This window comes from Chelonia mydas, chromosome 14 (genome assembly GCF_015237465.2).
Source record: "Chelonia mydas isolate rCheMyd1 chromosome 14, rCheMyd1.pri.v2, whole genome shotgun sequence".
NCBI lineage: Eukaryota > Metazoa > Chordata > Testudines > Cheloniidae > Chelonia > Chelonia mydas.
Window position 1 is genome coordinate 2,245,344 of NC_051254.2, and position 14,913 is coordinate 2,260,256.

The window sequence follows — 14,913 nt, forward strand, 5'->3', positions numbered from 1 at the left end:
CTTGTGATGGCTTGAGCATGAAGGGTGACACACAGATCCAGTGTTACAGGCATTTAATATAGGAACGTACCATTTATACACCTCGCTGTACAAAACGTACATGTAGCATCATGAACTAACGGTATAAGATGCAACGGGACTTTTACTGTGAATGCTCTGTATCTTATAGGAGGGTGGGGTTTTTTTTGGTGACTGGGCTTCTTCAGATTCAATTCTAACAAAAGTTTCTGAATGACTTTTATGTGGTCTAGCCCACCCCACTGTTCTCTCCAGTCCCTTTTGCCCACACTCAGGTGACTTGTTCCCTGGGGCTCACTGATGCAATGCTCTCTGTGTTGAACCACTTGTGAAAGCTAAGGTATAAGAAAAGGTCAAATGTGGCCTGTACTAGATGATTTTAGTGGACAGGCCTGGCAGCAGGGAGGGAGTTTAAATGTCAGGTTAGCTTAGGCTTCAAGGAGCCCTGGACAGAAATTCCTCTAAAATAACAAGCCAGCCCTGCCCGTCACCCCAGTAAGAAACCTGGCCAGTGGCTAGTCAGGAAAGTCCACAGAACATTTGAAAGAGAGCCCAGTGTCTTTCTTCACTCTTTATTGTGTAAAAATAAACTCAACAATTCATGTAATCTCAGCAATAAAATGAAAAAGCATGAATACCGGTAGAAACAGTGCATTTCCCGAACTGCGGCTGTGGATTGTGGCTGTGTGATATATTTTTAACCCTTTCAAACCCAAAAGGCAGATAGCAAGTCATAGGAAAAATTTACAGCTTTGGTTAGCAAAATAATGACAAATTAAGATATATTTATTTTCCACCATTCTGTACAGTATATACATCATATCCATATCACCCCTTTTAGCAAATCAGATGCAACTGGAACTGCGGATTTATTTTTCCCCTCAGCAAATTGTGTTTCAGCAAGCCAACAGATTCCAGGAAATAGCTCAATGAACTGAGCTTACAATGTTTGGGGGGTTTTAAGAGCACAGTTAAAATATGCTGACCTGAGCTACATTTTAGTATCAAGGTAACTTGATCTGTCTGGTTTCAGAGGAGCAGCCGGGTTAGTCTGTATCAGCAAAAAGAACAGGAGGACTTGTGGCACCTTAGAGACTAACACATTTATTTGAGCGTAAGCTTTCCTGAGCTACAGCTCACTTCCACTGCATGCATCCGATGAAGTGAGCTGTAGCTCACAAAAGCTTATGCCCACATAAATGTGTTAGTCTCTAAGGTGCCACAAGTCCTCCTTTTTGATTTGTTGGGTGGATGGTGATGTCTCTGCAGGGAAATGCTGTGTTTGAAAACAGCTGGTCGCGTGTCCAGCTCTCTCAGGGCTCGACGAGGATCAGCCCTGGAGCACAGCATCAACTTTAAAGGGCCTGGTCCATGTCCGTCCAGGTGGCATCTTGATTTGCCACATCTTTGGAGTTTGTCATAAGGGCTGGTTCAGCCTGGTGTGAATTTTCTCTGCCTCGCCCCAACCTACCACTGAAGATGGGGTTCAGAAGGGGGCTGGGGGTGATCTCCTGCAGACCAGGAGTTTTAAAAGGAAACCATACAAAAATGTATCTATTATTTCAAAATAAGCTTCTCTATCATTCCCCCCCTCCCCCAGTCTTAAAGTATTTTTCAGGGACGATCAGTTAATTTTATATTATATTATTTTTTCTCCTTCATAAAAATACCTTTTATTGGTAATAAACTTCCTTTTACAATAAGATAAAGGATCCCGTGTTATCAAAAGCGGAAAGGCTGAAGACTGAAAGGGTAGCTAAACTTTCAAGGGACGGTAAAGGCTATTTGACAGCTGTCACACTCCGGCTGCCTGTGTGCTAGGCAAACCAGACACTCTGCTTCTGCAGCGCTTTGTATTTTATAAAAGGACGTTACCTGAGAGAGGCAGGGTTCAGTCAGTGCCCCAGGGAAGAGCAGGGGCACGCAGGCATGGGCTCGATGGGGGATCTTCGTCCTCTCTCCCTTCTTTAAAGTGGTCGGGAATTAGGGGCGCCCGAGGAAGGAAAGGGCCGGGGCAGCCTGGTGCTGGATGGCAGCTCCCAGGGAGCCCGAGCTCTGGATGGAGGCCCCGCGGTGCTCAAGGGACAGCGCCGGGGGGAGCCGGGGTGCTGAAGATAACGCTGCCTCCTCGGCCACCCTCCGGCTGGGAACGTGCCCCCCAGGCCACCCTAGACCGTGAACATCGCTCGGGCAACCCCCCCCCCCCCCCAGCAGGCCAGACGAGGCTAGGTAACCGAGACGTTAGCACCCCCTGCAATGCCAAAGCCGGCTCCCCGCGCCGCCGTCTCTGCGGGAGCCCAGGGGTGCCGCGACCCGGGGGTGGGGGTGGGGGGTGGGGGCTGGGACGGCCCCCTAGAAGGTTCCATAAACAGCCCCTCCTTTGTACCGCGCCCCAGTGAACCTGGGACAGGAGCCACTGGGCTCAGAGCCGGGCGAGAGCTGACCCGCCTCCCCCCGGCTGGAGAGGGGTGGCCGCCGAGCAGCGAGACCCGCCCCGGCCCCGGCCGGAGGCTCCGTGCCTGATGCTTGGGGGAGCAGCTGCACCGCAGAGGCCGCTTACCCCCGCAGGAAGCGGGGACACAGCGGGACGTGCCCCGTCCCTGTCCCCACAGCCCCCTACCCCCTTCCAGCACGGAAACCCCTTCCAGCACGGAAACCCCTTCCAGGCCTGTGCGCCCACGCTCAAGCCCCCGCGGCCAGCGGGCACCGGCCAGCGCCTGAGCCGAACTCGGGCCCCTGCCGTGGCCAGAGGATTCAAACCTCCTGCTTTGCCCCCACCCCCTTAGCCCCACCGTAGCCCGTCGGGTCTGTGGCTCCTGGGGGTGGCCGAGGAAAAGGCCTAAGCTGAGCTGACCGTAAGTCACAGGCCAGTAACCCAGCAGGGCCCCCGGGATGCCCTGGCTTCAGCACGTCCGAGCCGGAGCAGGATCCTACGTGGCTCCCTGGGGGGTTCTCCTGGCCACCCCCGGTCTACCCCCAATTCCTTGGACAGCGGGGCAGGGCTGTTACTGACGAAGAAAGCTGAATGGGGGGGTGGGGGGTCAGACTGGAGAAGGAAGGAGCCTCGGAGGGGTCTGGAAACAAAGCAGGTCCCCCTGCCCCGCGAGGAAAGGGGGCCTGAGCTCTGCCCGGGTTTGCGGCTCCGCTTCCTAGCCCAGTGGGGGAAGGAGGAGGCTCTTCCTCCGCCGATGCGCCTGCAGAGCCAGTCCAAGTAGACAGGAGTCACGCCCTGGCACTGAAAGACGAAAGGAGCCGCCTCCCCCCCCCCCCCCCCCAAAAGTAACCGGGGATCGGAGGCTCCTGAGTCAGCCCCACACACCCCTAAGCAACGTCAGACCCGCCTAGTGCTCTGACCCTCTGCCAAGGTGCTCAGCGGTGGGGGCAAGAACTCAGCGGCCCCCCGTTCTCGGGTCACACAACCTAGTGTAGACGTGCCCTCCCCTTGGCCGCCCGGGAAGGAGCCGCTGCGGGAGAGCCCCTGGCGAGGAGGCGCACGAAGACAGCTGGGCGAGGGAGCTGCACCCGCCCAAGGCACGCAGGCTTCAAAGGACGTTGGCAAGACAGAAATGAGCCGGTTCGGGGGAGCTGGAAGCTGGGGGGGGGGCGCCCTCCAGGGAAAGGGCCAAGACGACGGAACCAGCCCTCCCGCCGGCTGCTCAGCCGCCTCTCGGTGCTGCCCGGGGCGCTTGGAGCGGGCCGCGCCCGCGCTGGCGAGGCCGGCGCCCCGGTGCTCGGCGCGGTTTGCTTTTGCAGGGACAGACGCGGGGCGGGGGAGACTTCAGTCCTGAATTCATGCCCGAGGGGGGGGGCCGCGCTCCAGCCCACCCGCCGCTAGTTGAGCTGGCGGCAGGCTTCGAAGGTCCACTTGGTGGCCCCCCCGTAGACGTCGATGGTGGTCTCCGACCAGGCGAGGACGTTGCCGGCGGGGGCTTTGGTGCTGCAGGTGGCCAGGTGGTAGATCTCCCCGGGGCTGAGCTTCCGGTCCCAGATGTTGAAATGGGCCAGCTCGCCCACGAAGGCCTGGGTGGCGTCAAACCCCCCGCCCAGGGTGTCCTTGGGAGAAATCACAAGGCGGGTCACGGGGGCCCCGGGGGGAGCGGGCTTCGCGCCCCTGCTGCCCGCCGGCGCCGGGCTCGGAGTCGCCCCCGGGCCCCCGCGCCCAGCCGCGGCGGGTCACCGCTCCCCGCTGGGGAACCGGCACGGGGCAGCCTGGCTCTCCCCAGGCCGGGGCGTCAGAGCGAGCCCCCCGCCGAGTCAGGCCCCCCGCCGCCCCCAGCGGGAACCAGGCTCCTCCTCGGGCCCCTTCCGCAGCTCCCCGCGCCGCACTGTTCCCGCAGCCTTCGCAGCGGGGGAGCAGCCCCTGCCCCCCCCAGCCCCGCCCCAAACCACCCGCAAAGTCTGTCCGGGTGCCCGGCCTCCAGGGGGCTGTGCGGGTGGCAGGCCGTGAGTGTGGCAGGGTGGGTGTGGTGCTATCTCCCCGGTGTGTGTCCGTGCGAGTGTGTGTGTGTGTGTGAGAGAGAGACACTGCAGAGGAGCTGGAACAGTTTGGACAGTGGGGGGGCTGAGAGCCCTTGCACCAAACTGTAAACCCTGGATAGGATGGAAACTACTTCAAGCCAGGGGGTGTTGCAGCATCCCCCGCACCCCTAGTTCCAGCTCCTGGAGGGACTGCCTCTGTGCTTGAGAGAAATGTAATCTCGTGTGTGTGTGTGTGTGAGAGAGAGAGAATCTCCCTCCTCGCCCTTGCATCACTCCCCGTCTTCCAGCCCTGACCTGCGGCCCCCTCCCCTGCAGCCCCCCAGGGCAGCCCCCCACTTCTGTTCCAGGGGGCTGCGCAGCCGGCCCCTGCTGCCGGCACCTTACCTGCTCCTGGCCCAGGACCAGGACCCCCTGCGGTTTGATGGGGTGATAGGGAGCCAGGTTCTCTCCGTGGCCCCCCTGCGTGCCGTCCTGGTAGGCCTCCCACACGCCGTCCCGCGTGGTCCAGGTGATGCAGATATGGTGCCACTTCCCATCGTTAATGACGAACGGCAGCTTAGCGACCTGGGGGGGGCGGGGGGGGGGAGAGAAGAGAAGGGGTGGGGGGTTACTGCAGCCCCGGGGCCGCCGAGCTCAGAGAGGTCCCTAGATCGGCCCGAGCCTCCCCCCATCTCGGAGTTAATAAGGACTGAGCCGAGCCTGCTGCGGTGCAGGGACCCCTATAGCCCGGAGAGAGGGGGCCGCGTTGGACCTGCCCCTGCTCCCAGTAGGGTCAATGGCGAATGCCCAGGACCGGGCCCATTCTGCAAACTCTGACTTGGGCGGGGAGCTGGACTCCATCGGCTGTAAGGGACCCAAGCTTTGGGGTAGGGCGGGCCGTATCCCGTGCTATGGGCACAGGGGGTTTGGTTTGTCTGTCCTGGGCCTCGTGGGGCCCGGCTCCCCGCCGCCCTGCCCCGGGCAGTCACTCTCAGCAGTGCAAGGGGAGCGGCGGAGACCCCAGGCGCGGGGGGCGGAGCGGAGAGCCCGGGGCTCTGCGGGGGCTGGGGGTCCAGCCCACCTTGTCGTTAATGAGGATCTCCATGGGGTTGTTGCCCCACTCGATGAGCACCAGCTCGTTGGCCTGGCCGGGCACGGCGTAGGAGAAGGGCGTCCCCACCCCCGGCGAGGCGTTGGACTTGATCCACATGGACACGGAGAAGGCGTACATCTCGGGCAGGCTCCTCTTCACCTTGGCGTACATGTAGTTGGTCCGCAGCGGGAAGGTCAGCTGGAACTTGTCGGTCGGCCGGTTGTCTTTCTGCCCTGCCCGGAGAGAAAGGGGGAGCGGTTCGCTCTCCGCGCGGGGGGCTGGGCGACGCGGGGTCTCTGCGCGGAGCAGGAGCGGGGCCCTGGAGCCAGACAGCCGGGCTGGGGCTGCCCCGTGTTCAGGACCAAGGCTAGCGGCGCCAGCGGCTCCGGCTTTGGCTCCTCTACAAGCCCTTCGTTTCCTCCCCATCAGCCGCATCTTCCTTCCCCCGAGTTATGTAACCAGCCTAGGATGGCACCGTCCCAGCCCCGCCAGCCCGCTGCTGCGCTCTACGCGGGCCATAGGATCCGCGCTCGGGGGACGGGGGTCCCCGCTCCCCCCGTACAGCCTGCTTCCATTTCCGCCATAGAGCCAGAGGGACCGGCCCGAGCCAATATTCCGGGCAGGGCCCCAAGGCGCAGCAAGCCGGGACGGGCGCAAGCCCGCAGCTGCTGAAGACCCGGCTCGGAGGGCGCCTCGCACACGCACCAACCCGCCCCCAGCTCACCCGGCGGAGAGCCCTGCGGAGGCGCGGGAACCCCACGCGTCCAGTGCCGCCACGGTGGGATCGGAAGCGCACTGGTTTCTAATGGGCCAGTGGCGTGGTATCCTGGGGCAGAGGTGCAGGGTCCAGGACACAACAGGGCGGGCTTAGGGCGCTTCCGACTTTACAGACAGCTTCCCGGACCCTCGTGAGCAGAGCAGGACCCCGCGCCCCCGGCCGCCAGGTCCCGCCAAGGGACAAAGCAATAGATACGGGGTTTAAAAAGGGGCCGCTGTTCGGAAAGAGGAACCTCAATCCGGCGTCTATGGGGGGGGGTAACCGGGAGGGTGGGCGAGGGGGTGATGTTTTCATCCCGTCCGGCGCTAGGGTTTGGGTTAGGGATGGTGCATTTAAACCCCACCATGTCAGCTGCAGTCCGAGCCTTTACCTTTCTCCAAGTCGCTGATCCTCTGGTGCAGGGAAGTTAACGTGCTCTCTATTTTGCTCCTTTCCTCGGACTCGTTCTTTGGATTTAACTTTCCTTCCTCCAGGCTATTCACTCTGGACAGAACTTGCTTCTCCAAGTCATCGATTTTAGTTTGGAGTATGTCCTTCAGGTGGTTGGTTTGGCCTGATGAATTGATCCTACTAAACTGCTGCGGGAGCAAAGATAATAAGTGGGTTGTTACAAACCAAATTAACCCCGTGCGGTATTTGCCCGGGACTGGCTCCGGCGCTCGCTAGCTGAGAGCTACATTCGCTTAGCCCGCACCAAACAAGCGGCCTCGCTTAATTAAACTCAAGCGAGCACAGCTGCCGTAGTCAGGTTTGGGGCTGTGCTTTACCCCTCGGACTGGACAGCGGCGCCCCGCGCCCGGTTAGCGCGGAGCTGAGGACGCGGCCGAGGTAGAGCCATAGATAAGATCGTCCCGCGCCCCTGCGCCTAACTGTACGGAATAACGGAAAGTAAAGGTACCTCTAGGTTTTCCAGCCTTGTCTTAAGTGACTGCAAAGTTTGCCCGAGTTGGCTCAAGGTCTCAGCCGCGGGCGCCCGGGACAGGTCCCCCATGGTGTTTTTGGACGAGCCGGTCTGTTTGCGGCTGGCTCCGCCGGCCGCTTTGGACTCGCTGGGGCCCGTCTCCGGCAGGCTCTGGCTCTCGCACCGGCCCAGTTTGGTGGTCAGCTCCCGGATGGTCTCTTTGTGGCTCATGATGGTCTCCTTTTGCTGGAGCACGGTCTCCCGGAGCTGCAGGACGGCGCTCTGCAGCTCCTCGGCCGTGCCGCCGCCGGGCAGGGAGGAGGCGCACAGGTCCGTATCCACCGGCACCGAGGTGCAGACGAAGCGCGTCTGGCCGAAGCTCTGGGCGCCCGCCCTCAGCCAGAGGACGGCGGCGAGGAAAAGGCGGCAGGCGGCCCCCGCAGGCATGGCTGGGCCTGGCGCCGAGCTCGCCCCACGCCGCGCCCGGCCTCGGCTTCAGCACCCGGGAGCTGTCCGGAGCGCTGGCGAGCGGCGGCGGGGCGCGGGCCCCTTTATAGACCGCGGGCGGGGCTACGCCGCCGCTGACGTCACCGCGGGGTGGAATCCCGGTTTAATTGCCGGGCGGGCGGCGCGCGCGGGGGAGGGTCCTGCCCGCTGGAGCTGGCGGGGCTCCCCCCCCCCCGCGGCAGGGCCCACGCGCGGACACGCGCTCCGTGGGACGGGGGGGGGAGCCAGCGGGGTCTGTGTGTGGAGCCGGGGGGGAGGTATACGCAGGCAGGGGGGGGTGTGTGTACGCACGCGGGGTGTACACATGCAGCGGTGTGTGCGGAGCCAGTGGTGGGGAACCAGCTTGCCGCGGGGGAAGGTCAGTGGGGGGGAGGTGTATGCACGCAGGGTGTGTGTGTGTGCGGAGCCGGGGGGGGGGTGTATGCAGGGTGTGTGTGTGTGTGTGCGGAACCGGGGGGGGGTGTATGCACGCAGGGTGTGTGTGTGTGTGTGTGTGTGCGCGGAGTCGGGGGGGGTGTATGCACGCAGGGTGTGTGTGTGTGTGTGTGTGTGTGTGCGGAGCCGGGGGGGGGGTGTATGCACGCAGGGTGTGTGTGTGTGTGCGGAGCCTAGGGGGTGTGTGTGTACGCACGCAGGGTGTGGGTGTGTGTTTGTACACACACGCAGGGGGAGTGTGTGCAGCTAGGAGCGGGGTGCCGCGGGTTCCCCTGCGGGGCTCGGCGCAGGCTCCTCTCCAGCACGCCAGCCCCTGGCATGTGCTTCCCCCCCCCCCCCCCCCCCCGCCGGTGGAAATTAAAGCCTGCCGGGGACCAGGGCTGTTAATCCGGCCTGCGGGGGCGGGCGTTGCCGGGGAGGGCCAGGAGCCCGGCTCTGCCGGGCAGCCAGCGGCGTTCCCAGGCTCTGAGTCCCGGGGCGCTGGTCACAGGGTGGCGGGGAGCGGATCCCTGATTGAAATTCGGGGCCCTCCCATAATCCACAACACCAATAGTAATGATCGTAATTCACAACAGGGTGTTCCTGGGCGCCCGGTGAGTGGGGCGTGACCAGGAAACCCTGGGCACTGGCAATCAGCGGCTGATGGACCAGTCCCTCGGGGACTCTGCCTGCTCTCTTGCCAGAGACCAAATCAGCCTCCAGCTGGCCCCAGGGTCTGGATTAGAGCCCCCAGCTCAACCCCACCCCACCCCCAAGGTCCTGCCCTAAGCACCGTTGGCCTAGACTGGGGCATCTGGCCTTGTCGGTTTCAGGAATACAGGACTCACATTTGTAGCATAGTGATGTTGACACATAACTTGGTTGTGGGTGTGAGAGAGCGTTTTTATCGAAATGGGAAAACAAATGAACTGACAAAATTAAAGGCCTTCCTGAGGGTACTTGGTAGCCACAGTTAGTCAGTGAAATTGCTGCCTTTTTATCTTCAGTACTTCAGTCAAGGCTGACTATTACTGAAGCCTTGATAATTGAGGATGTGATATTTGTTTGTATTCATTCCCCACCACCCTTCCCTCCAGGTGGGAACCCTATACAAGGGTGTCTCCTGGCTGCAGCTTAGAGCTCCTTTAACCCCAAGTACTCAGGCCTCATCTGGGAAAACCTTTTACTCTCCTCTTTCTCTGAACTGCAGTATTGCAATCCCTGATAGTGCTCTTCCCTGAAGGGAAGTTGTGAGATTTGCATGGGAGCATTGGGGTGGCACAGGCTGTTGCAAGATAGAATAAGCTTCCTTATGGTCCATACTGCCCTGTCTAATCCAGACGTGTTATTAATTTGTTTCCTGTCTCCAGTCACTAATAAAAGGTTATACCAGCTGGTGAGAATTGGAAAATTAGAGAGGAATTTGCCAGGATGAATGCAGATCTATCTATCACGTTTTTATGATGCATCCATCACTGCAGTTTCCTCACACATTTATGGAAGCGTATAAATAATCCATATCTCTTTCCTCCATCCATTCTGCATGGTTGGGGCTCTTTGTTGCTTTGTTTGTTTCCTTTTATTATGGGCATCTACAGCTGAGCAAAAAAGTGGGGTTTCCATTTCACTCTGGTGATCTTATGGTTCAATGTGCACATTCTGAATCTCCAGATGAGTCCTGCCCTGGGTGCTGGACAGGAAAATGGCTGGTGGTAGTTACCACTGATGACATTTGAGTTATCTTTTGCCCAGAGACCCTCTCTACATGCGTTTGAGCCAGCTCAGTGGTCAGCCACATTTCAGGCATTTAGGCAACAGAACATTCAGGGCCAAAGTCTGCCCTGGTGTAAGATTCCACTGATTTAAGTAGAGTGAAGCCAAGGAGTGGATTGAATTTTGATTAGTGAAGTGGGTCAAGGGATGCAAGGACTTCCAGTCTGGGAACACTGTACTGCAGAGAAAGAGTATTGCATAACTTCCCAACCCCTTCCTCATTTACCTCCCATTTAAGGCTGCTATCCAGGCCTAGTAAGATCTCTCCAGGAGCTGGAGTATAAAGGGACCCTTTCATGTTGTTCACAATAGAGTTTGTGTGTGTGACAGTGTGAATCAGTTTGACAGAACTTCTGATGCAAGCATTTAATTAACTCTAGATGTCCCCTGTGAGTCTCATTACGAAAGACTGAAACATTAAAGGTTCCTTCTCAGAAACCATTCTTATCTGTCTCTGTGCTTTCCTCCTAACTAACCAATGTCCAGTGGATTTAATATGAGAGTTAGATCCAAAGATTTGAGGTTCACCTCATGCACCGGGGAAAAAATATGATGGTTACTGTTCCTTAAGCAAATGGTTTATGCATTGCTCTCGTCAACATTTGGGGAGAAGGCATGGTCATTAGCATAAAGGCCTGGTGAATCCCTTGCTATATTCCATCAGGTTCTGTAACTTCAATGAAAAGCTAAGGAAAGTGACCAAGAACGTAAGAACAGCCATATTGGGTCAGACCAAAGGTCCATCTAGCCCAGTGTCCTGTCGGCCGACAGTGGCCAGGTGCCCCAGAGGGAATGAACAGAACAGGGAATCATCAAGTGATCCATCCCCTGTTGCCCATTCCCAGCTTCTGGCAAACAGAGGCTAGGGACGCCATCCCCCACAAGGAGTGAGCAAATAGCTGGTCACTGTCCCCTGAGCACTGCAATGCCTCTGTGTGATAGCTTTGCCCTGACTCTTCTCCAAGGCTTTGCATTGGTACCTTTCACTAGTGCCACTTGAACTCTAATCGTCAGAGGACATACACTGGTACTTGCTACAGTTAACCTTCCTGAGTCTTCCAACCTGTTCCTCAGGCACCATGAATGGTCACTGCTCGCTTCTACCCCCCCCCCACACCCCAGCACTGCTCCTATGCACTGTCACCTCCCAGAAATCTACCATCACTGGAAACCTGCTCTGGGTTCACAGAATTTAAGATGCAAAGATTAGTAACAATGGGTAACCAATGGACTGTCTTGTTGTTCTGTAGCACAATGGGGTCATGGACCGTGACTGGGACTCCTAGGCACTACAAAAATACAAATAAATTATAATAATCACAGAGTCATAGGACTGGAAGGGAAGTCATTTAGTCTAGTCCCCTGCGCTCATGGCAGGACTAAGTATTATCTAGACCATCCCCGACAGGTGTTTGTCTAACATGCTCTTAAAAATCTCCAATGATAAAGATTCCACAACCTCCCTAGGCAATTTATTGATAGTCACTCTGATAGGAAGTTTTTCCTAATGTCCAACCTAAACCTCCCTTGCTGCAATTTAAGCCCATTGCTTCTTGTCCTATCCTCAGAGGTTAAGAACAATTTTTCTCCCTTCTCCTTGTAACTACATTTTATGCACTTTAAAATTGTTATCATGTCCCCAATCAGTCTTCCCTTCTCCAGACTAAACAAACTCAATTTTTTCAATCTTTCCTCATAAGTTGTGTTTTCTAGACCTTTAATCATTTTTGTTGCTCTTCTCTGGATTTGTCCACATCTTTCCTGAAATGTGGCTCCCAGAACTGGACACAATACTCCAGTTGAGGCCTAATCAGTGTGGAATAGAGCGGAATAATTACTTCTCGTGTCTTAATTACAACACTCCTGCTAATACACGTCCCAGAATGATGTTCACTTTTTTTGCAACAGCGTTACCCTGTTGGCTCATATTTAGCTTGTGATCCACTATGATCCCCAGATCCCTGTCCGCAGTGCTCCTTCCTAGGCAGTCATTTCCCATTTTGTATGTGTGCAACTGATTGTTCCTTCCTAAGTGGAGTACTTTGCATTTGTCCTTATTGAATTTCAACCTATTTACTTCAGACCATTTCTCCAGTTTGTCCAGATCATTTTGAATTTTAATCCTATCCTCCAGAGCACTTGCAACCCCTCCCAGCTTGGTATCATCCGCAAACTTTATGTGTGCTCTCTATGCCATCATCTAAATCATTGATGAAGATATTGAACAGAACCGGACCCAGAACTGAACCCTGTGGGACCCCACTCATCGTGCCCTTCCAGCATGATTGTAAACTACTGAAAATTACTCTCTGGGAACGGTTTTTCAACCAGTTGTGCACCCACCTTATAGTAGCTGGATCTAGGTTGTATTTCCCTAATAATAATTGCTTAGCCAAAAGCTTATGTGACAGTTTGTTCTCATTATGATCATAACTTCAATCTACAATGGCCTCATTTCTTTGTACTCTAGTTTTATATTAGCATATGTTGCTCTGGAGAGACCTGATCCATAGCCCACTGAAGTCATTGTGAATCTTACCTCTGATTCCGTGTCCTTTGAATCAGGCCCTAGCTCAGGAATTTGTCAGTGGAAAGGCTTGTGCTTTCCTCTAGGGTTCTCGTATCTTGCTCCTTTTGGCCTGATTTCTTTTTTTTCTCTTTGACATCCATCCTGCATTTTCTGAGTGCAAAAATAAGGGGGGCGAGTATTGTAGGGACAGGGCCAGTGGCTCTTGCCTTACCTGGCCAAACCTGAGCTCTCTTGTCCCTTTGCTCTGGCAGGTTCTGAGAAATGAAAAAGTCTGAAAAGACCATAGGTCTCTGCACTGGTGTGAATGCTGAAATCAGTGGAATTAAACCCTGGGTAAAACAGGTGTACATGAGAACAGACTCAGGGTCCACCTCTGCAAACATCCACATGTTATTCACAAACAGCTGGTGTCACTGAACATGCTGATTTAACTAGGACCCAGCCCTGGGGATCCTTTGTGGTTCACGGGACATTATGCTTTTGTGATATTAAGGTGACAGGTGCAACACAAGAGCTGCTTAAATACTGTGGGGCATATAAAGACCTAGATAGGAAAAAACGTGAACTATATAGATACACAAAACAACCCCTTGGTTCTCCTACCTCAAAGGAAGAGTTGGCAATTGTGAACTAGAATTCAGCTTCTTCATAAACGTTGCATCATGCACCAGGGTCTGTTATTGCTTTTGTGGATTTAGTAGGTGTGCAGGGCAAGCTCCTTTTATTTTTAAACATTCCCTCCCCACCTCTGAAGAGCAGATTTGCCTTTGTAAGGGAGTAACTGGCTAGGATCCCTTCAGATGACTTGGTGCTGAATATCAGCCAGAGGGAACACTGTGTGCATGTGGGGGGTGGCTGGAGGAGAGGATATTACAGTATTTCAAAGTGGTCCAAGCTGCTCCCTCAAGGGACTGAGATTCCTGCCTTCACAATAACCTTTGCCAAAGCCCACTGCCTGAGGAAGAGGTAATATATGTAAATATTCAATCTGTCCAACTCTAACCTTTGGGTGAGAACAACAGAATTACAAATATAAAAAGGATTTTTTTTTTAAAGTGAACAAATCTCTTTAATCCTGGAAGCTGGAGCCCCAGAGAGCAATGAGCTGCAGAACAGTCTCTCTTGTTCAGGAAGTCGGCTGTACATAAAGCACCTTCCTCTGGGGTAGTGTTAATTTCACAGATAATTCTCCTCTCTGCAGTGGGGACAGCACAATCCATTATGGGAACAGGGAGCCCTGAGATGGGAAATCATAATGGTTAGGCTTCAATTAGCGTGAAATCCCCACCCCTTTTGCCTGTCCATCAAGGAGGAGTCAGCTGACAAGTAATTTAGCTGTAGATTGTGCTAGTGCTATCTTTAAGGATCCAGGAGGGAGCAGAGATTCCCTGACCCCTGTTTCTCTGACCCCTGGATTGTATGTGTCTATAACTCATCCAAAAATGTGTTTTCAGGTGGAACTTGGCACATGAGGGTTATTCTGGGTAAGAACACAATGGGGAAAGGACCTTTACCCAGGATTACAGAGTAATGTGGTCTGCACCTCTTGCTAGCCCTGTCCCACAAGCAGGGAGAGCTGAGTTCATTTTACAATTCTTTAAGGCCTAGGAGCCCTAAATGGGCTCAGAATGAGCTATTGCTGCTCCGTGGCTAAGTTTGCTGGGCGATTTCAGTTTAAAGCTGATTCTTTTCCCCACTCTCTAAAATCCACAATACACTGTTAGATCAGTGTGAAAATTGGTACGGTGTGATAACTCGAAGAGACATTCTGTGCTTTCAGGGTGGAGTGTTCCCTGCCATATCAGGCAGCAGGCAAACATTTTGCACTGGAGCTCTGAAATTTGCTGCATTTAGCTGCAGTCTCTCTCTTTACAGATCTCTCTCCCTTTCTCTGTCTTCTCCCTCTTTCTCTCACTGTTCCTGGATCCAAAGTCAATTTTCTTCCCTGTGCCTGACACTTACAGCCAGGGAGGATGAAAAGATGGTTCTCCATACTAGCTAGGTCTCAGAGATGCTATAGGGACATGGATCCTTTCATTACAAATAATTAATTTAGCTACATATTGCATAACATTCTGAACAGCTTTCTGGGGCAATCTCATGCTAGCTGGATGCACAGCCCCTATCAATATTACATTACATTTAGGTACTACCGTTATGAAGCTTCATTAAAAATTTAATTTGTGGTTTAAAACTTCAGCATTCCCTTAAAAGTGTAGCAGAGAAATAATTTTTGGTGTTTGGGGCTGGATCCTGCATCAGCCGAAATTTCAGGGGGAGATACACAAGGGGCTCAGATACCATGATGATGCATTCTGTGTAAGAACCTGAATAGAACAGAACGAGAAAGGGAGAGATGATAGCCACTCAGGTGTGTATCAGCCTTGTTGTCCCTCCTGGTCACTGCCAGCTGCCACAGGCATTTCCTTGACTCCTGGAAT

The 14,913-nt window shown here is 55.1% G+C and overlaps 1 protein-coding gene across 2 annotated transcripts; it reads right to left on the bottom strand.

Moving 5' to 3' along the window:
• Window positions 1-569: 569 nt before the first annotated feature.
• Window positions 570-7,828, bottom strand: NPTX1 (neuronal pentraxin 1). 2 transcript variants are annotated; one of them, XM_037914141.2, is made up of 5 exons: window positions 7,246-7,828; window positions 6,718-6,925; window positions 5,558-5,802; window positions 4,882-5,061; window positions 570-4,071 (listed from the first exon to the last, which is right to left on the bottom strand). In XM_037914141.2, the coding sequence occupies exons 1-5, from the start codon at window positions 7,693-7,695 to the stop codon at window positions 3,850-3,852; spliced, it is 1,305 nt and encodes a 434-aa protein (XP_037770069.1). In that variant the 5' UTR covers window positions 7,696-7,828; the 3' UTR covers window positions 570-3,849. The 2 variants fall into 2 exon arrangements, with proteins under 2 accessions (XP_037770069.1, XP_037770071.1); XM_037914143.2 differs by having other exon boundaries at window positions 6,718-6,922; window positions 7,246-7,768.
• Window positions 7,829-14,913: the final 7,085 nt, after the last annotated feature.

Excerpts from the sequence above, each read along its gene's own strand:
- NPTX1 (XM_037914141.2), bottom strand. The coding sequence starts at position 7,695 with ATGCCTGCGGGGGCCGCCTGCCGCCTTTTCCTCGCCGCCGTCCTCTGG. Across the intron at positions 5,803-6,717 it reads GATCAGCGACTTGGAGAAAG|GGCAGAAAGACAACCGGCCG; the intron begins GTAAAGGCTCGG and ends CTCTCCGGGCAG. Across the intron at positions 4,072-4,881 it reads TGGTCCTGGGCCAGGAGCAG|GACACCCTGGGCGGGGGGTT; the intron begins GTAAGGTGCCGG and ends ATTTCTCCCAAG.